This window comes from Larimichthys crocea, chromosome III, assembly GCF_000972845.2.
Source record: "Larimichthys crocea isolate SSNF chromosome III, L_crocea_2.0, whole genome shotgun sequence".
In the NCBI taxonomy this organism is placed as follows: Eukaryota; Metazoa; Chordata; class Actinopteri; family Sciaenidae; genus Larimichthys; species Larimichthys crocea.
The window spans coordinates 10,192,073-10,209,339 of NC_040013.1; the positions used below are offsets into that span (position 1 = coordinate 10,192,073).

At 41.8% G+C, this 17,267-nt stretch overlaps 2 protein-coding genes across 20 annotated transcripts in view; one reads left to right on the forward strand and one right to left on the reverse strand.

Moving 5' to 3' along the window:
- The window catches only part of fhip2a (FHF complex subunit HOOK interacting protein 2), an 11,957-nt gene extending 2,809 nt beyond the window's left edge, over positions 1–9,148 (reverse strand). Inside the window, exons 1-17 of one of the 2 annotated variants that reach the window (XM_019254580.2) lie at positions 9,131–9,148; positions 7,912–8,066; positions 6,979–7,057; positions 5,435–5,604; positions 5,148–5,252; positions 4,915–5,037; positions 4,542–4,766; positions 4,252–4,448; positions 3,885–3,999; positions 3,664–3,740; positions 3,356–3,548; positions 2,811–2,974; positions 1,988–2,134; positions 1,818–1,908; positions 1,491–1,634; positions 501–641; positions 34–137 (exon numbers count right to left, since the gene is read on the reverse strand). In XM_019254580.2, coding sequence (XP_019110125.2) covers positions 34–137; positions 501–641; positions 1,491–1,634; positions 1,818–1,908; positions 1,988–2,134; positions 2,811–2,974; positions 3,356–3,548; positions 3,664–3,740; positions 3,885–3,999; positions 4,252–4,448; positions 4,542–4,766; positions 4,915–5,037; positions 5,148–5,252; positions 5,435–5,604; positions 6,979–7,057; positions 7,912–8,066; positions 9,131–9,137 — 2,237 coding nt within the window. In that variant the 5' untranslated portion in view covers positions 9,138–9,148. Of the gene's footprint in view, positions 1–33; positions 138–500; positions 642–1,490; positions 1,635–1,817; positions 1,909–1,987; positions 2,135–2,810; positions 2,975–3,355; positions 3,549–3,663; positions 3,741–3,884; positions 4,000–4,251; positions 4,449–4,541; positions 4,767–4,914; positions 5,038–5,147; positions 5,253–5,434; positions 5,605–6,978; positions 7,058–7,911; positions 8,067–8,190; positions 8,270–9,130 lie in introns of those variants that run through there. The other variant, XM_010739363.3, reaches the window with a different exon arrangement.
- The window catches only part of ablim1a (actin binding LIM protein 1a), a 39,850-nt gene continuing 31,115 nt past the window's right edge, over positions 8,533–17,267 (forward strand). For 4 of the 18 annotated variants that reach the window (XR_002041597.2, XM_027277318.1, XM_019254574.2 and 1 more), the window contains exon 1: positions 15,400–15,470. Coding sequence is in view for 7 of the 18 variants with exons in the window: in XM_027277318.1 (XP_027133119.1) it covers positions 15,401–15,470 (70 nt within the window). In the remaining 11 variants the exon portion in view is untranslated. Of the gene's footprint in view, positions 9,149–12,805; positions 13,100–15,399; positions 15,471–17,267 lie in introns of those variants that run through there. The other 14 variants (XM_019254565.2, XM_027277320.1, XM_019254569.2 and 11 more) reach the window with 8 other exon arrangements.

Sequence of the window (17,267 nt, forward strand, 5' to 3'; positions counted from 1 at the left end):
TGAGAGTCCAAAAGAGCACATTAAAGTACGTACGTGATGCCCTCCGGCTCCAGACCTAATAATCTCTTCCTCACAAGCAGCAGTTTGGGTGTGAAGTCAGGGATGCGCTGAATCCTCAACATGAGATCACCCACAACCTACCACACACAAAGCAGTTACCAAAACACATCCCTGGGCAAAGGTGTTACACAGTAAAGCATCACAGCACTTATTGGAGACATTGCGATAATTACCATAAACAAACAAGACCATCAACAAGGAAATTAGCCTTTTACACTGTGCGCTACTGGGATAGATGTCAAAGAAAACTAGATGGACGCAATCACTGAACAAAATAGGTGCAGACATGCAGGTCTTCCAGTAAGAAGCAGGTCAAGTAGTGGCATGCTCATGAGATTAATAAGAAGTGTGATTCACGGAAACATCTGCCAAGTCAACAACAATTTTACTGGCATGAAATAAAAACCAACATCTGGCTGAAACATGATTTGTTGTCTTACCCTGACGATGACAGAGAACAGAGACCTGCAGCCAGGGGCCAGGTTGATGTAAGGGTCCAGCAGGTACTCGTGCAAGTGTGGGTGTGGTAACAAAGACAGCTTGGACAGCACAGCAGTCACCTGCAGGTTGACATCGTAGGGCTGGAGGACAGAGAGAGCATCAGATATAAAACTGCACAGGAAATTAAATGAAAAAAATGAAGTGCCGACGTCCTTATACGACATTTATATTTCCCATCAAACACATCGTGTGTGTGTGTGTGTGTGTGTGTGTGTGTATGTGTGTGTGTGTGTGTAGAACAGCTGTGAATAAATAAAACAAATAAATCAGAAGCTTTTAATGACAGACCCACCAATTAATACAGCACTCCCTTTTAGATGTGATTTCCTAAATGATCACAGAATCCTACGAGCTGCCAAAAAGTGAATCTCTATTAGTCATCACCATTCAATGTCATTTGTCAAATGAGTTTTTGGCCTGGGCTCATTATTTGTGTTTGTTTTTTTTTTTAGAAATAGCTCTGTGTATAGTCAGCAGCACATTTGCATTTTCTCCCCATATGTCTCTGCACTTTCCATTAGCAGATTTATTTCGTTTACGCCAAATTGCTCCGCTCAAAGAATTTAATGGCTCTAACTTAGTTTGACCTTTATTAAAATTTTGTACTGATTTGCATGCAGAAATCTTCATTTACTCACTGGAATCCGGCTCTACATGTCAGGCCAAATGAACCAGTTAAGGACTCTTGCCTTGCGAGCTTGCCAGTTGCCAATTATTTTTGAATTCATTAGCTGCTTCGTTTGCTTCATGGATTTGATTACAAGCAAAGCTGCGCTTTGATCTTCAACGTGCACGTTTACTGTGGGAGTCTTGCTATTCGTACTAGTGGAGCTTAAACAAGGCAACATATTTGGACACTAAAGCATGCAGTTGTTCTGAATGATGGCAGTGTTGCTACAGATGTTTACTATATGGTGGATCAAACTGACCTGATCTAGGATGCGCCCCATTCTGTCGAAGAGAACCTTGAGGAAGTGGCCCTCGAAGAATGGGCTGTCCAAGTTGCACTTCTCAAAAGGCTTTGGATTTCCTCTCCAGTCCCAGCGCTGGCAGACCCCGCAATAGTCCCTAAACTGAGGAGAACAATACATCTACACTTAGTATCTGTTCTACTAGTGACATGAGAAAACTGATGAGCCATGGATTATCCTCAGCAATAAGTTCAATGATGAAAGACAAAGAAAAAACACTAAATCAGATTGTTCTCCTTCCTTCTCTTAATCTCATACTTAAAGCTACAGCAGAATGAGCCTCACCTGTCTGTGTGCATCTCTGAGGTAGGTGTCATATCCTGTGCCTTCAACATGGTACGATGACTTTGCCTCATCGGGCACCAAACAAAGGAAACTGCAACAGAATTGAACAGTTTTAACACTGAGGAAATAGTCATTCTGGATGTAGCACCACAAACACTTATCGTGTGTACCTGTTGACTATCTTGTGGACCTCTGTCTTCCCATCAGACTTTGAGTGGTCTGGACTCTGTGGTGGAGAGGCGCTGAGCCACTCAGAACCAGACAGCCTGCTGTCTGGAGAGACGTCATCACCAAACAGTGGATCCTCCTCAAGGTCTCTGTGGAAAGAGAACATGATCGGATTCAGATCGGTGCTACCTGCTGTTTATTTCGCCTGAGGATTTATGCATGTGCCAACCCACTGAAGTAACAGTGTATCATTTCTATTTTCCATTCTTGTATGTTTGCCAATGTTCCTGTGTATCGTTAAAAGCATATATGTAAATACGAGTGTTTTTTATGAGATGATTGCATTTTATGGCTTTTTGGGCTCGCAATGACACCTTCAAGTTCTGTTGTGTAATGTGGAAAGTGAATGAATGTTTTATAGACGTTAAAATAGAAGCATTTACTGTATCTGGAAGTATGTTTACAATATGGCTGTAGATATTCAAATCTCACTGACATTCATCAGCTCTTTTATAAGTAAAATGACCATGATTACCATGTAAACCCAGTACTACAGTGCTAATAAAACAATCAAATCAAATAAAACAATAACATCAAGAAACATGCGAGCTACTGCTCATTACGTATCAACCTCCATGCATGTACTTTATGTCCCACCAACTCAAACACACAATAAGGAACGGTTTAGCTGAATGGGTAGCACATCTAAAAAAAACACAGCTAGTTGAATTATTCATTTTATTTCCAGTGGTGTGTATTTGTGCAGGTGAATTTCCAGGATGGATTTTAAGGCAGCTGAGGGAGGTCAAAGGAGGGGGTCCTTACACGGCATCATGGGGCTGCCCGTTCTCCAGGGGCTCCCGCTCCTCCTGCGGTTTGTTCTCCAGGTAGTTCCTCTCTTCCAGGCTGCGCAGCACCAAGCTGTGGAGGATGTGCTGGCTGGGCTTCTGGATCAGTTGCTCAAATAGGCGCAGCGTCATGATGCTGATCTGGGGACACAGAAGGAGGAGTGAGGCTTTGCTCCCTCTATAAACCCAGAACTACATGCTAAGTATTTACTCACTGGCAAAAAAAAAAGAAGAAAAGACGGCAGCGGCCGTTTCAAACATCAAAGAGGTGATTCATTTGCCTTTTGTGTGATGAAAATGTGTGCAATGGCTCTGTCAGATACTAATTAAAATTCATGTGCTTTTGGAAGAATCAAATGGCCATGTGTACTTTTAAATATCATAACAAGTAAAAGAAACAATTAGATTTTCATTTTAGACATCACATTAATGTGATGTAACAAAAAGGCCTGAATGAGTCTGATGAGCCAGACATAAATGATGCTGAAGGTACATCCTGAATAACAATTATGTGATAAAAACCTCGTCTGACAGGTGGTCGCAGTGCTCAATGAGTCTGTGTCTGAGTGGATTCTGAGCAATAGTGGCTGCAGTCTCGGGCTCTTTCTCCTCTCCCAGCAAGAAGTAAACCATCTCCTGCAGCAGAGCCTCCGATGTCACCTGCCTGATGATCCTGTTCAGCAGAGCTGTGGAGGTCAGGATGCCCACCTCAGACCTACGCGTGCACAGAAACACATCGCATGTAATACAGAGCAGTCACGACACACAAGACAAGACAAAGAATTTTCAAATCAAAGGATGATTGACGGATGATTCAAAGAGAGACTTACGTCTGCATCAGCTGTGGTTCCATAACAGACACAAAGAATCTTTCTCTCACTGCCTTTGCCATCACTGCAGCTGCTGACTGGAAGACAAGGAGGAAAAACAAAAATGTACTTCAGCTTTCTGTGGCTTTCACATGCAAAAACAACTCCTTTGAAGAGTTCTTCTTTTATTCTGACTACAATTTGACGCTTCAAAACACAGTGAGTCAGTGTTGCTTAAGGACCTTCTGAGCCTCCTTGATGAGCTGATCACAGTAATCTAGCCAGGACAGGAAGGAGATGAGAGGCCTCTTTCCTGTGAAGATGGCAGCATCCTCCTTCAGGTTATATACATCCAGACTGGAAGTAAAAAATGAGACAGAGGGAGAGGGAGAAAAAAAAAGGGGGGAAAAATGTTAAATGTTTGATGGAGCTCTTCCAATGTATCCACTGAAAATAGCATTCGACAAAATGCTACTTAAAGGCCACTGTGGTGAATCAAATTTCACTCTTTCTACAATGTTCTGTAAAAAGGAGCCCTCTATATCCTACACACTGGATCTTTAAATCAACACGTAGTTACAGACACTGAACACTAGAAAAGACATTTACCCCCAATTGACTGACTCCACTGTTTCAATGTCCAAGGGGTCCATGGACTGAGGCAGAGCTTTATAGAAGGAGACCAGCCTGTCAGTCAGAAGCTCACAAAGCTCAGTGTTTTCTGTTAAACACTTGGCAGCTGCAGGCTCTGGTAAACTGACCAGCAGCATCAGGCCCTCACAGGCCTTCACCACTATCCTGCCATCCTGAGAAGAGAAGCAATGGATACAACTCGTGAATATAAACTTTCAACTCCAATGAAAAAGAAAACATGACATAAACTTCCTCCCATTACTTACAGGGCTCTTCGTGAGGTTGAGCAGGGAGGTGACGAGATTGTAATTGTTACTGTTATTGTTGTTAGTGGTTGGACTAGAGGTGGATGCAGCAGCTGCAGCCTGTGGCTCCTCTGAGGCTGCAGCCTGTTCCTCTGTTTGAGACTGACCAGTGTCTGGAGCCAACGCATTCTCCTTCACCACCTCTGTCCCTCCAGAACTCTTTGTCTCAGGTCTCTTTGACTTGTTCTGCAAAAAAAAAAAAAAAATTCTCTGAACTGTGTACTTAAAAATCCTGTCAGGTGCTTACTTTTCAATAGTAATATAATATATACAAATGAATATTTATGAATGCGCCAAACAACTTTTTTTTCTCCCTGGTGTCATAGAAACTCACCTCAAGGAAGAAGTTAACTAGGTATGGGTCCTGCTTCAGTTTGGCACAGACTATACAAAGAAACTGAATCTCTTCGTTTTCTGTAGGAGCAGCCAGCACTTCCCCGCACAGACGGATCAGTTTCTGAGAGAGGAACATCAGAGCAACGGAAAAAATGAAATCACATACATAACCTGACTGTTAGCGGACCATTGAGAGAAAAAAAAACACTGAAATCCTGCATCACTGCTTACCTGTACAGGTCTGTGGACATTGATGTGTGGCAGGAGAGGCTGACGAATGTGCGCTAGCAGCTTTGTGTAAAAAGTAAGCACCTGCTGCTTCATCCCTGGAGGACACTGATGGGAAATAATACAAACAGAACAAGTAAGAATTTATTTGTGTGTACGCTGGACAAAGAGAAGGAAGGTATGGTACACACTCAGAGTCCAGCCTGAAAACTACATTTATTCTCAACCTTAATTGCATCCAGTATCACATATATATCATTCCTGTAGTTACCAACACATGACTGCCTTACATCTGCCTTGCCCAGGGTGTAGAGAGTCTCCAGGATCTTGTGGTGTAGGAGATACTCCATGCAGGGTCCCGTCTCTCCAGACTCCCTCTCCCCTTCCTCCTGTGTCAGGATGTCCAGCATCTGTTCCAGGTGGGATGGGATGTTGGTGTCTGTGACTGGAGCTTTGTCATCTAACAGGGAAAACACAGAAACAGTCAGAAACCTAAAAGCCTATGGGTAGAAGGGAAAGGATCTTCGCCACATACTGGAAGTTTGAGGTTTGCCTGAAGTGCAAAAAGCTTCTCCACTCTTCATCTAACCACTGCATCGTATTTCCTTCCTGTGTTTTACATGACTGCTGGCAAATGATAAACAAGGCACTACTATTCACTTCACATAAACGAATGTTCACTGAAACGAAATATTTCAATAACATTATTCTTTTTTAATCTACGGATTAAGAAACTTCAAAACTGAAGCCAATGTCAGAGAGTGAAATAATAAGAGTGTTAAAACAGTGATACCCTTGAATAACAAGTTAGGTTACACACATGTATCAACAATGTAACAAAGCAAACAATCCCAAAAAATACAGTCAGTAATAGCACATGAAAGATTAATTTGTAAGTTAAATCACAACAGCTATTAGATAAAAATCAAATAATGACTTAGATTTGTAGTGACCTCAGAACAATAGAGTTAAGTTAATAAGTTAATTTAAGTCACAAGTCTGCTAAAACCATGATTACAAGTCCCTGAAAACAGGCTCAGCTACATAACACTCACAGGACAGATAATCCACCATCAGCTGTTCAGAGTAAATGTTGTTAAACTGGCCTCACTGACAGAACTGCTGCAAAGAAACCTCTTTTTTTTCATAGTGAAGGAGACTTTCACGGCCCAAAATATACCAAAACTAGACTATCAGTAGATTCGAGTGGACACTGTCAAAATTCTACACGACTGTGTTTAACCACCGAACACATCTTAGATGCAACCTGACACAGATGCAGAGCATACGAGTTCTACTTTTGCTGGTCCTGCAGGCAAACACGAAGGAAGCACTCTCATAGTCTGGAGCCGCTATTGTCCAGAAACTCAACCAGCATGGCATTCCTGGAATACTTTCCTTTGGACATCCTTCATAACCATCCTCTTTACGCTGCCTGTTTTCCTTCTGTGTACCGTAGTGCTGCATGAGCAGGTGATTCACCAAGAAACAATCTGATTGTCAATTAATTACTGTAGTTGAGAAAAATATGAAATGTTTGCTGGTTGAAGGATAGCAATGCTGACATGTGCTTGGTAGAAAATGAAGCAGGTTTAAGGCAGCTCATCTGGATGTGGTAAGTTGTATGTGCACTTCTCTTTTAAAATACTTAACTGACAATAATAGGTGTCAACAGGGAATATAAACACAAACATCAACAAGCCTGGTTTGTTGCTACTGTACTCAAACTTCATCATTAAAAACACCAAGCTTGACAGTAACCCACACAACAGTCCATCTGTCTCTGGGGACATCATTACCACGGTGTTAACTTGCTCTTTCAGACTCCTCTTACCTGAAGTCTCAATGTAATAATGTGTAATGGCCTTCCAGTGATAGACAAAGTCCTCCTGTAAGGGCAGCGAGGGGGCAAGCTGAAAAAGAAAAAAATGGCAAACATGAGCATGTTGATAAAGGACATCACTGATTACCATGGCAACATGTTACTTTCCAATACTATTGTCTCATAGCTTAAATGTTTGTAATGGTGGCAATACAGGGTTTTCACTTTTCATGTATCTCACACACCAACACGCTGAATGACAGAATAAATAATGAGCTGATGAATTATTAACTCATGTCTACACCTGCAGTCAGACTCTGGTTCGGGTGTCTATTGTTTGACATGAAGCAGCCTGAGGGCAGGTTACCACTGGTTCACGTTAGCAGGCTAACGCGTAGCATCAAGCTTTTCGACACATCTGTGCGAGATTACCCGACAGACTATCCCTTTAATATGAACGGCGAAGCGTTTGCGCAATATCAAATGAGACTGTCCTCTCATTTCGACATCCCTCCTCTCGAAGAGACGAGCTGTTTGAAACGGGATAGCCAGCTTACGTCTTTAGCTATTCTGAGCTAACGCTAGCGGCTAACTAGCGCAGCTTGACAAACTATCCTTAACGCGGGTGCCCCGCTACGATAAAACGAAGTGACAATAAGGACATGTGTTAATTAATAACATACACGAACTGACAAATGAGTACAAACACGGGTGTGAGTTGTTATTTCGGACAAAAACAATCAAATCGGCAGCACAAACACAAAACGCTAACATTAGCTTATGCTAATTAGTTAGCTCGCTAGTTAGCATCGTATCCCTAACGCTGACGTTATGTTATGTGATGTCCGGGCGACCGTAGGCCGCTTTCAACCAAAACAAGACGACAGACGAACACGAGTCAGTGGATAAATCCACTCTTATTGTAGCGTATGTAAGAAAACTCACCGCTTCCACGGCGTGCTGGAGAATGGACGTGAATTTGGAGAACATTTTGTTCTTCGACTGGACTAGTTTCTCCCGAGAAGACCTAGAGAATTCCTCTATCTTCTTCTTCCTGTTGTTACCGCCTCGATCCAGATTGGAGGTTTCATAGACTGACCCTTGAAACGAAAGAATAAACCGTGAGCAATAAAACCTTTAACACGTTGCTGACAACAGGAGCTCACAGGCCTGGCACAACCACTGTAAACAAGACGTCTACGGACTACAGTAACGTATGCTCACTTTGGACACGGTGGCACTTCCCTCGCCAAACGCTCCTGTTTTCACCCAGCAGGGGGCGCAGGAGGACAAGACACTGGGTTATAATTACCGAGGACGGTCAATGCATACAAATGAACATAGCTACCAATGCATTGAATGAGGGGCGATGATCAATATTTTCATCTCGGAAACAACGATCAATAATTCCACTTTAAAAATAACAGCAACTATAGGATCCCTGTAAGCAGGCAATATAGGTTATATGGAAAAGGCCGTGCAATCAATTGATTGTGTTCCCATATTATGCACTAGTGTGTGTGTGAGCTATTTCTCTGAAATTGCAGTGTTTACCCAACACAAGGTTATGCTTGCTTAACGTGTCGCTGCTTTTAGGATAAAGTTGAGGAGTCCACGTGATGAAAAAAAAAAAATCAATATTTCCCCCCCGAAGTAGCCTCAGTAATGAATAAAATCAAATAAAACAAGACTGATTTCTCCAGAGTGCCTGTCAACTTTATGATTTAGCCCAACAACTACCTCTATCCAGAACAGCACAGTCATCCACAGACACACACAAAAAAGTAGGCTAGCCAGTTTTACGCGTTGGAGACCCGGCAGCATCCTGCAGGCGAGGGATCTCCGACATGATCTCATTTATAACTCCGTATTTCTGTGGTATTATCTTCAAATATGGACATTAACTTGTTGGAAAATAAGAAAGATGCTGTCTGTTCCAGGACACGCCCTGTCGCTGGAAAGTGCTCTCTCCATCGCGCAGTCTAGTCTGGTCTACCAAATCGCAGGCTGTATGTTTCCCTGCGTTTAATCCTGTTAAATGACAGCCAAAAAACTTCAAGTACAGATAATATCAGGCTGTCAACCGGTCTTTTTCCCTCCTCCAAAGCCGCACCGGGGCATCTCCTCCTGTTAATCTCGGCAAAGAAAGAGAGGCTCTACCTACCGGGCATGTCTGCTAGAGGTGAGTATCTTTTGCCGCAGAAGCCTTCATAACAACACATATAGAGGAAGAAAGTCTCTTAATTTTGGGGGGAGAAGGGGGGGTCTTGGTTCAAGGATGGATGCAATGGAGACCAGAGCCCATTTGCGTCGTCTTTCGGGAGGATCAGGCTGTGATAATGACACTGTTATTGTAAGTAGGTTACACCGGTGCATAGCTGAACTACAGCTTCCACTGCTGCAGCCCTTTCTAGACAGCCTACAACTTATTTTGTTAATATAAACACTTTGGACTCTGGTGCTACCTATAAATAGATCACTTTAAATGAATAATAAATCCCAGCTGTGATAATGAACCTTCTCTGATTGCTGTTTCTTTAGAAATTTGACATCTTTAATCAGGGATGGTGCATATCCTGAGTTAAAGGCTGCACACACCCTAATTGTTGCCTGAAGGGAAGCTGTTGATGGATGATTGTTTAGCATATTTTGTGCATTCCTAATTGACTGACCTGTAATACAATGGAGAGGTGAAATTTGAGCATCGTTTGTACTTGTCAAGTGTTTTAGCTGACAAATTGCAAACTATCATGCCGTGCAACAATCGGAACCTGTGTGAGCTGAGATGATGTTCTCGCTGAGCACAAAACACCTGCAAACAGTGCAGGCGGAGCGTCTTTGTTCCCATCAGGTGGGCCTGTGTGCTGTCCTGGATTTGTGTCAGGTGACTGTGTCCTCTGGCAGAAATGAGCCTTCCAGCTGTTCCCACTATAGGTTGTGATCAGGTGATCTGGCACCGATTGACAGATGGATGGCAGTGGAGAAGTTGACCTCAGGGTTATTCCAGTTGGATTCATCATGACTGGTTTGATCCTGTTATTGGCTAAAACACAAACCTAAAGCAGCTCAGGCTGTACAGTATGTCCTTCCCATTCAGACTGAATGGTTGAGCCTGTGTAGGAAGATGGCTTTGAACCCTTACCTCATCACTGATGTGGCCTACTCTCCTCCATGGCCGCTGGTGGAGATCGATGAAGCTTGGAGACCACTCCTTGACAGCCCCCCTGTGGTCCATAGATCTGATTAGCACACTTAAGCCCCTGCAAACAGCCAGTCATTATTTATGAGAAGTAACTGCACCATACAGTAGTATGATAGGGAACGGCCAATTATCTTATAATGTGTTGGTTACACACATGTGAGGTTATTAATTCATTATCGCAGATAAATCAGGCACAACATGAGTATAAGTAACAATATGTCAAATCAAACACTGAGTGAATGTCTTTTCAATTGCTCTGGCTTTGGTACATGAGAACTTAATTAACATCATGTTTCATAATATTTGAAAGGAGATAAGAAGTATATTTGTGTAGATAATATTTCAGAATGATTTGGATTGAGAAAATGTATTGTTTTCCTAAACTTTGTAAGGAATTTGCATGGATGTCCCAATATGTTTTAGACAGTCAGAATATCTTTTTTGCCATGTTGATAAATTAAATTTGTTGAATGTTGACAATTAATTAGTCAATCAACAGAAAAAAACTGTCTTGATTATTTATTTATTTCCCAGCAAAATTCCAAACTATATTCCAATCACAAAGAGTTGCTGCTTTTCTTTGTTATGGTGATAGTAAACATAAAATGTTTGGGTTGTGGATTTCTGGTCAGCCAAAATTAAAAAATAGAATTAGAAATTGATGACTTTCTGAAACAATCAAGACAACAATTAATTTTCAGCATATTTAACAAAAAAGAAAATATTTTCCGTCCTGATGTGGATGACTGGAATGAAATTACATCATCACTGATCCCTCTTTATGCTCAAGGTATCATTATATCATTGCAGACTCAGCCGATACTTTTTACACTGGTTCTATTATTATAGACATTCTAGCACCCAGATTATGGCTGCAACTAATGATTATTTTCATTTCAGGTCAGGTCAGATTTATTGATTACTTTGGTCCAAAAAATGTCTGAAAACTGTAAAAAGTAACAAGTTGACATCCTCAAATGTCTGCTTTCGTCCTCAACTCAGATAATCAGTTTATAGTCATAGATGACTAAATAAAACCCAATCTTCACACTTAAGAAGCTATAACTTCTTTTCCCTTTAGAAATTACTCAAAATGATGAATCGATTATCAAAATAGTTGTTGATTAATATAATAATTTACAACTGATTGATTAACCAACTAATTGTTGCAACTCTGTATCATGAAACTTGGAAAAAGGCTCATGTTACTCCACTTTTCCCTCCTAGTGTGCATTTATGATTAGCAGCCCCTCCCTCGGTTGTCAAGCGTCAGCCATTACTGTGCTCTCAGTCTTGCAGTCGCCCCGCCTCCCATCCCCCACCCCTCTTATCAGCACAAGGCCATAAGCTTTACCTTGGTAGTGATGCACTTCCATTAGTCACCCCACCTTTTAATACACCCTTACGGGCAGACTGCTCTATCTGGGCCTTTCAGTGTCATCATATTTCCTGTGCTGCTGTCTTTTGTCTCGTTTTTCAAAAAAAATAAAACCTTAATTAATTTATTTTATAAAACCATTATCCCGGGGATGTTGCCAGAGCACATGCTGTATATTATTTCAAGTAGTGCTTTCACTTTCATAGGTAACTATGAGCTCATTGAATCTGCCACTGATGGCCATTAAGCAGTTCGACCACAGCAACAGGGGGTTAAGTGCATTGTTCAAGGTCACCTGGATAGTGGCATTTGAGGAAAGGAGGGGTCTTTCTTTTCCATCTGACATTGTATTCTTAAAACCTACCACAGTCCTGCCATTCAGCGTAATCTCTTCATTTATTTTTATAATTTTCTGCTCTGCTTCCATTGGTTGTCTACTGTTTATGTTGGCTGTTCATATGTGGGAGAATTTATTGTTCATCTTGGTCCATTTAAGCCATTTATCTCAGCTCCACAGCAGAATCTTAAAACAACATGTTGGACGGCAGAGTTCTCACATGTGTGGGTTATTCAGTTTACTGCTGCTCGTGGGCAGCAGTAAACTGCTTAAGTCTGTCATATTTTATATTTGATTTTATGGAACATTTGGAAGGCATTGTAGTGAAGTAGTAAAGTGTGTTGAACTAAATCTCAGAAAACATGAACCATGAGTTTACAACCTTTCACTGTTATTTTTTGGGGGGATATTTAGCCCTGTGATCATAGTCAATATACATGCAAAACATAATTGTAGTAAATTCTAACTTATTTTCATGTAATTTTGCAAATCACTACTACTTCTTATAAGATTTTGCATAAATGCAAGTCATAGAGAGTTATGTAAGCTGGAAGAAATTGTTGGTACTCTAGTTTGCGGGTTACTCTTCTCTGTTTTATCCCCATCCCCAATAGACTACACTGTTTCTTTTTTCAGTTATCAGATCTAAAAGTAATCGTTACATTTTGGGTGTCTGGATAGCTTTAAGTGATGGTAGCAAAGAAAGTCCTCCCCCTGATACCTGGCACGTGTCCTGTTTTGCCCTTCTCTGAACTCCTTCATCGCCCCGCCCTTTCCTGGTGGGCTAGCACATCCTGCACACCATACCTGTTACACTGCAGTGTAATATGGATGATCAATGGTGGATAAAAAAGGAGGCACGGCTCCATACTGCAGTAACCTAATCTGATACGTTCTCCTCATCCGACCACAGGAGAGGGCTGCTCATGCTCCAACAGCACGACCCTCTGCATCAGCACTTTTCTGTGTGTTTGTGTGTGTGTGTGTGTGCATACTGTATGTGCGAATATGAGGGTTAGTGTGCGCGCGCATGCATGTGTCCTGGCAAAAGCCTGAATAATTGATGAGCAGGGGAAGGAGTAAAAGCGCTGCCGGACGGGACTGTGTGTGTGGGAGTGTGTAGAGATGGGGGAGAGGGATACAGTGAAGCAGGAGCCTGGCTACGATGGGCTCTGCAACTACGCCCAAAAAATCACCTCCTGCTTCGGACTGGATGGTAAGAAAAAAGATGAAGAGGAGGGGGGTGTGCGTTTCCTCTGCTGTGGAACAGGCTGCAGAAACGGCAGATGCTGTGAAATGTTTGGGATGTGTTTTGTGTGCGATGCTGATTTTGCTGCGTGCAGGGACAGCAGTCTTGTTTTCTGAGCATGTACGTGTTTGTTCTTGTGTGAGTAGTTGTGTCAAACCCATAGAGTGGATGACAATTGGAGGGCAGAGCCTTACTGCAGCAGAATAGCATGTCCTTAGATACTCTCTGGTCCATGTGTCTGCATGTGTGGGTGTAAGAGTGTACGTCTTCTTGTGTATACCTCACTATCACACTTCATCTTGTATCTGGAACGAAACTTTAGCTTTCTAAACTGGAGGATGAAGGTGTCCTTGTAAGCGGAACCTAAATTAAATCAAATTAGTTAAATACTGTATTGATGTAAACAGTAGTTAACTCAGCCAGCCAAGGTCCAACAATCCTGTTTCTATGCACCCTTTCAGACAAAGAGGAAAATCATTAAATTTGAAGTGCAGGCCAAGCCCGACATCTCCAGACTCAAAGGATATATTGTGCTTTGTCATTGTCTGCTGTGCTTTTCATAATGCCTATACATACCGCAATGATTAATTTCATTTTGCGGAAGAAAGTAGATAGATGTGATTATCTGTTTTGTGATTTATCTGCTTGATGAATATTATATGTCATGTGAGTTTTTCTGCTTTTAGTTAATAATATGTGTGTGTGTGTGTCAGTCTTGTTTTTTTATGTTTAAAAAAACAGCATGTTCTCCATGTTTGGTTTCAAACATATCTGAGCACTGTGAGGTCATTTTGTTTTTGTGGAGTTTGCTCAGATTCTCTCTGTGTACCATCCCTCCCACCAGGACGTGTCGATGACTCAAAATGTACTTCATGCACAACTGACTTTTTCCCAGGAAGGTGAACACATCTTTGAGTCAAGAAAGAGTGCTTGTAAAAATTCAATATCTGGATGTTATGTGGTTATTTGGCTTGTCAAGAAAACATTCTGTAAGTCTTTGCAGAAACAAATTCATCCCAACATTTGACGGTTTGAAGATTAAAAACTCAGAACACGCCTTCTTACTAAGCTACATCTTCCAAAATCCTATACCCACCGATTTTCGCCAGATAATAAAAAGCCGTTGCTGATGTAATTTCCACTACAGCGCTGATGTAATCACAGTATTTTTTTATTATAAAGGATCCTGCTGATGTTTAACAGTGGGTTTGTGCATTGTTGGCTGCTGGAGTGACCTTGCTGCTTGTTGACCTTATAAAGGACTGGCAGACTCCCAAAGCAATCTACCCTGAAAGTATATCTTGGATCACTGTGATGCTCTGCACTATGCATCCATTTGGCACACAAAATCACCTTAATGCAAAGTACATTCACACGAAAAAAACACACTTTATGAACCTAATGGAATCTAGACGCATCTAAAATGCTTTCACAGATAGGATCTTGTTGTTTTTTAGCACACCAAACACAATGTGTTTGCTTTTTGAAAGGTCTTACATATTCTCAGCTCTTCATTGGACAGATGTGAATAAGCATAGCCATGACTAGAATGCACATGTGCCACATCAGGTCTAGAGAATCCCACCATACACCGATGTACCTGATGTAGAGCTACCTAACCCCACCCAGAAGATAATCATAGGCTCCACGTCAGCTCTAAGCTGCTTAAGGCACCAGGCTGGTTTGGGCTGAAGACTCTCATAGTATAAGCTTCTTTGACTGTTTCCCACTGTGCGCCGCCTGCAGCAGAGTGCTTTGTCATACCTGCCGCCTGATGTTTGGCATCTCCACCTCAATGTGGATGTCAGGACTACACAACTTACACCCACTTCAGGTCTGAAGTGACAGGTAGAGGGACCCAAAGAGGAGCAGTTTCCACTGGAGGCCTCACTGGATAATGTCATGCATTTATGATGAGTTGCTTTGAAGTTGCCCATCAAGCTTTGGCTCCTTTGTTTCCGCTTTGTGCCTCTACAAGCACCCCAAGTTCTCGATGTCTAAAGGCAACTGGATTTTAGAGCGAACTAAGCCCGCACCCTGGACAACGTCTACCAGCAGTGCTTCGTCCTTCTCTGTGGGACAGTTGAAGGGGAGCAGGGCACCATGCCCAACCTGCCCAATCTGAATAGCCTGGGCAAGCTGTGCAGCTCCAGCCGTAGCCACAATGTCAACCGCACCCGGGTGAGACGCAAGAGCTCGGTCAAGCGCATGTCGATCATTGAGGATGGGCAAGTGGCTGAGATCCTGTACCTCATTCCTAAAGAATACATGGAGCAGATGCCCTACCTCAACCCAAATGACTATTATCTAAGTGAGAGGCTGAACGATTTCGCTACAGGTAGGACAGGAGAAAATATGTATCTAGATCTGTCTATCTGAAACATTTATTCACCCATCTCTCATTACAGCCATCATCCATTTTAACTGTGGCAGCTTTAATGATTGTTTTATCAGGACTTTTATTTGTTAATAAGACAAGGGGCTTATTTTTGTTCTGCATTGGAGTTTGGCTGCTCTGCTTTGTATTTCGTCTGCAAGTAGGCGTCCGACAGTGAATTGATTAATTGTTGCTCAGAGATTACTTCATTCTAAGTGGATGGCACTGAGTTATTACACTTGAGGCTTTTCACATCTGACCTGTGTATATGTATGAGAGCTCCTGTGCATGAGTTACGCATTCATAACTTCCCAAATTCAGCAAATTCTGAAAAAAGTCTGGAAATTAATCACCGTCCTCTTTATAGTTATATAATGCTATAACCCTAACTCATATAACCCTAACTGCAGATGTGCTGCAATTTGCCAAGCAACAGCACATGAGGAAGTAACATGGCAGCTTACACCAGGATTACAACATGGGCATGAAGACAAATCGAGATTTCCAGACCTTATGTATTCTCTGACTGCATGCCAGGCGCAGTAGTAAAATCATCATTGCTTGGCAATTGGTTGCTTGAAAATACCACAGACAGCAGTGACTTATTCTTCTATTTTGGTGTTAAATTTAGATTTGGGAGAATAGACCAGTTCAAGGAATGTTTCTTTCTGCAAAGTGACCCTGGATCAAAGATGACATAGAGGTCAAGGCATTTCATTTCCTTAGGGACAGCTAAAATAAACCAAAGAGTGACACCCAATAGCTGCTTTCTGAAACCCAGTATCTTAGAACAAAAACACTGATGCTTTCAAACTCAGAAAGCAAGTGTTGAACTGTCCCCCCAACAATGTTGAAACTCGGTGTCTTGTAAATAATTCTGCTATATTTCATTAGCTGAGTGCTTTTGAATATGAGTGGCATTGACTCTGCTCCCCTGGTGGTGTTATCCAGAGGTCACCAAGTGACTGATGATTTCTCAAAGAAACAAAAATATAAGTCAGCAGCCCAACATTCCTGTGGACTGTAGACTAAAAAAATGCCTTGAAAGAAGTGTTCGAATGAAAATATATTTCTGTGTATTCAGAGTAGTACAACACAGGAATGTTAATGCGGCATGGGTGAACATGATTGCAGAGGATTGCTGTTCAAAAGGTTCTCACTTTTTTTTTTGGTTTTTGTTTTGTAACTCAATTTAAAATAGTAACACGCAGGTGTCTGTGTTTCAAAAGAGTTGAAGGGTTCATCCTGGTTATTTGTAGTTTCTGACTGTCATGCTCTGTGTTTGCTGGATTTGTAAATCGGCAAATTGTCATTCAGTGCAGCAAGTGTTGAAACATGGTTCTGGATGCATTTGTTTGTGTTTATGTGTGTGTGTGTGTCTGGCACCCTACAATCCTAATTTTAATCCCAGGGATAACTGCAGTATAGCCGCACGAAGCGCTTTTGTTTACTGTAAATGTGACCTCTTGCATTAGAATGTCAGTCTGGCTTCAGTACTTAAGGCAATAGTCTTAATCAAATGGCTTTTATGGATAACAATGAAATGTACATGCATGGTAACAGTGTTTCAACTGCACTGATGCCAGGTTATAACTGGACAGTCGTACATGGATCATCCATAGGTGAGCCAGAACCCTTTCATCCATGGATAATAGGCTTTGCTCGTCGGGAATTGCTCTTGGCAAGCCTTGTATAGCATGAATGTCTAAGAGCTCCAACAAAGATTATTAAAAGAGTGAAGATGATAAAAGGTCCATT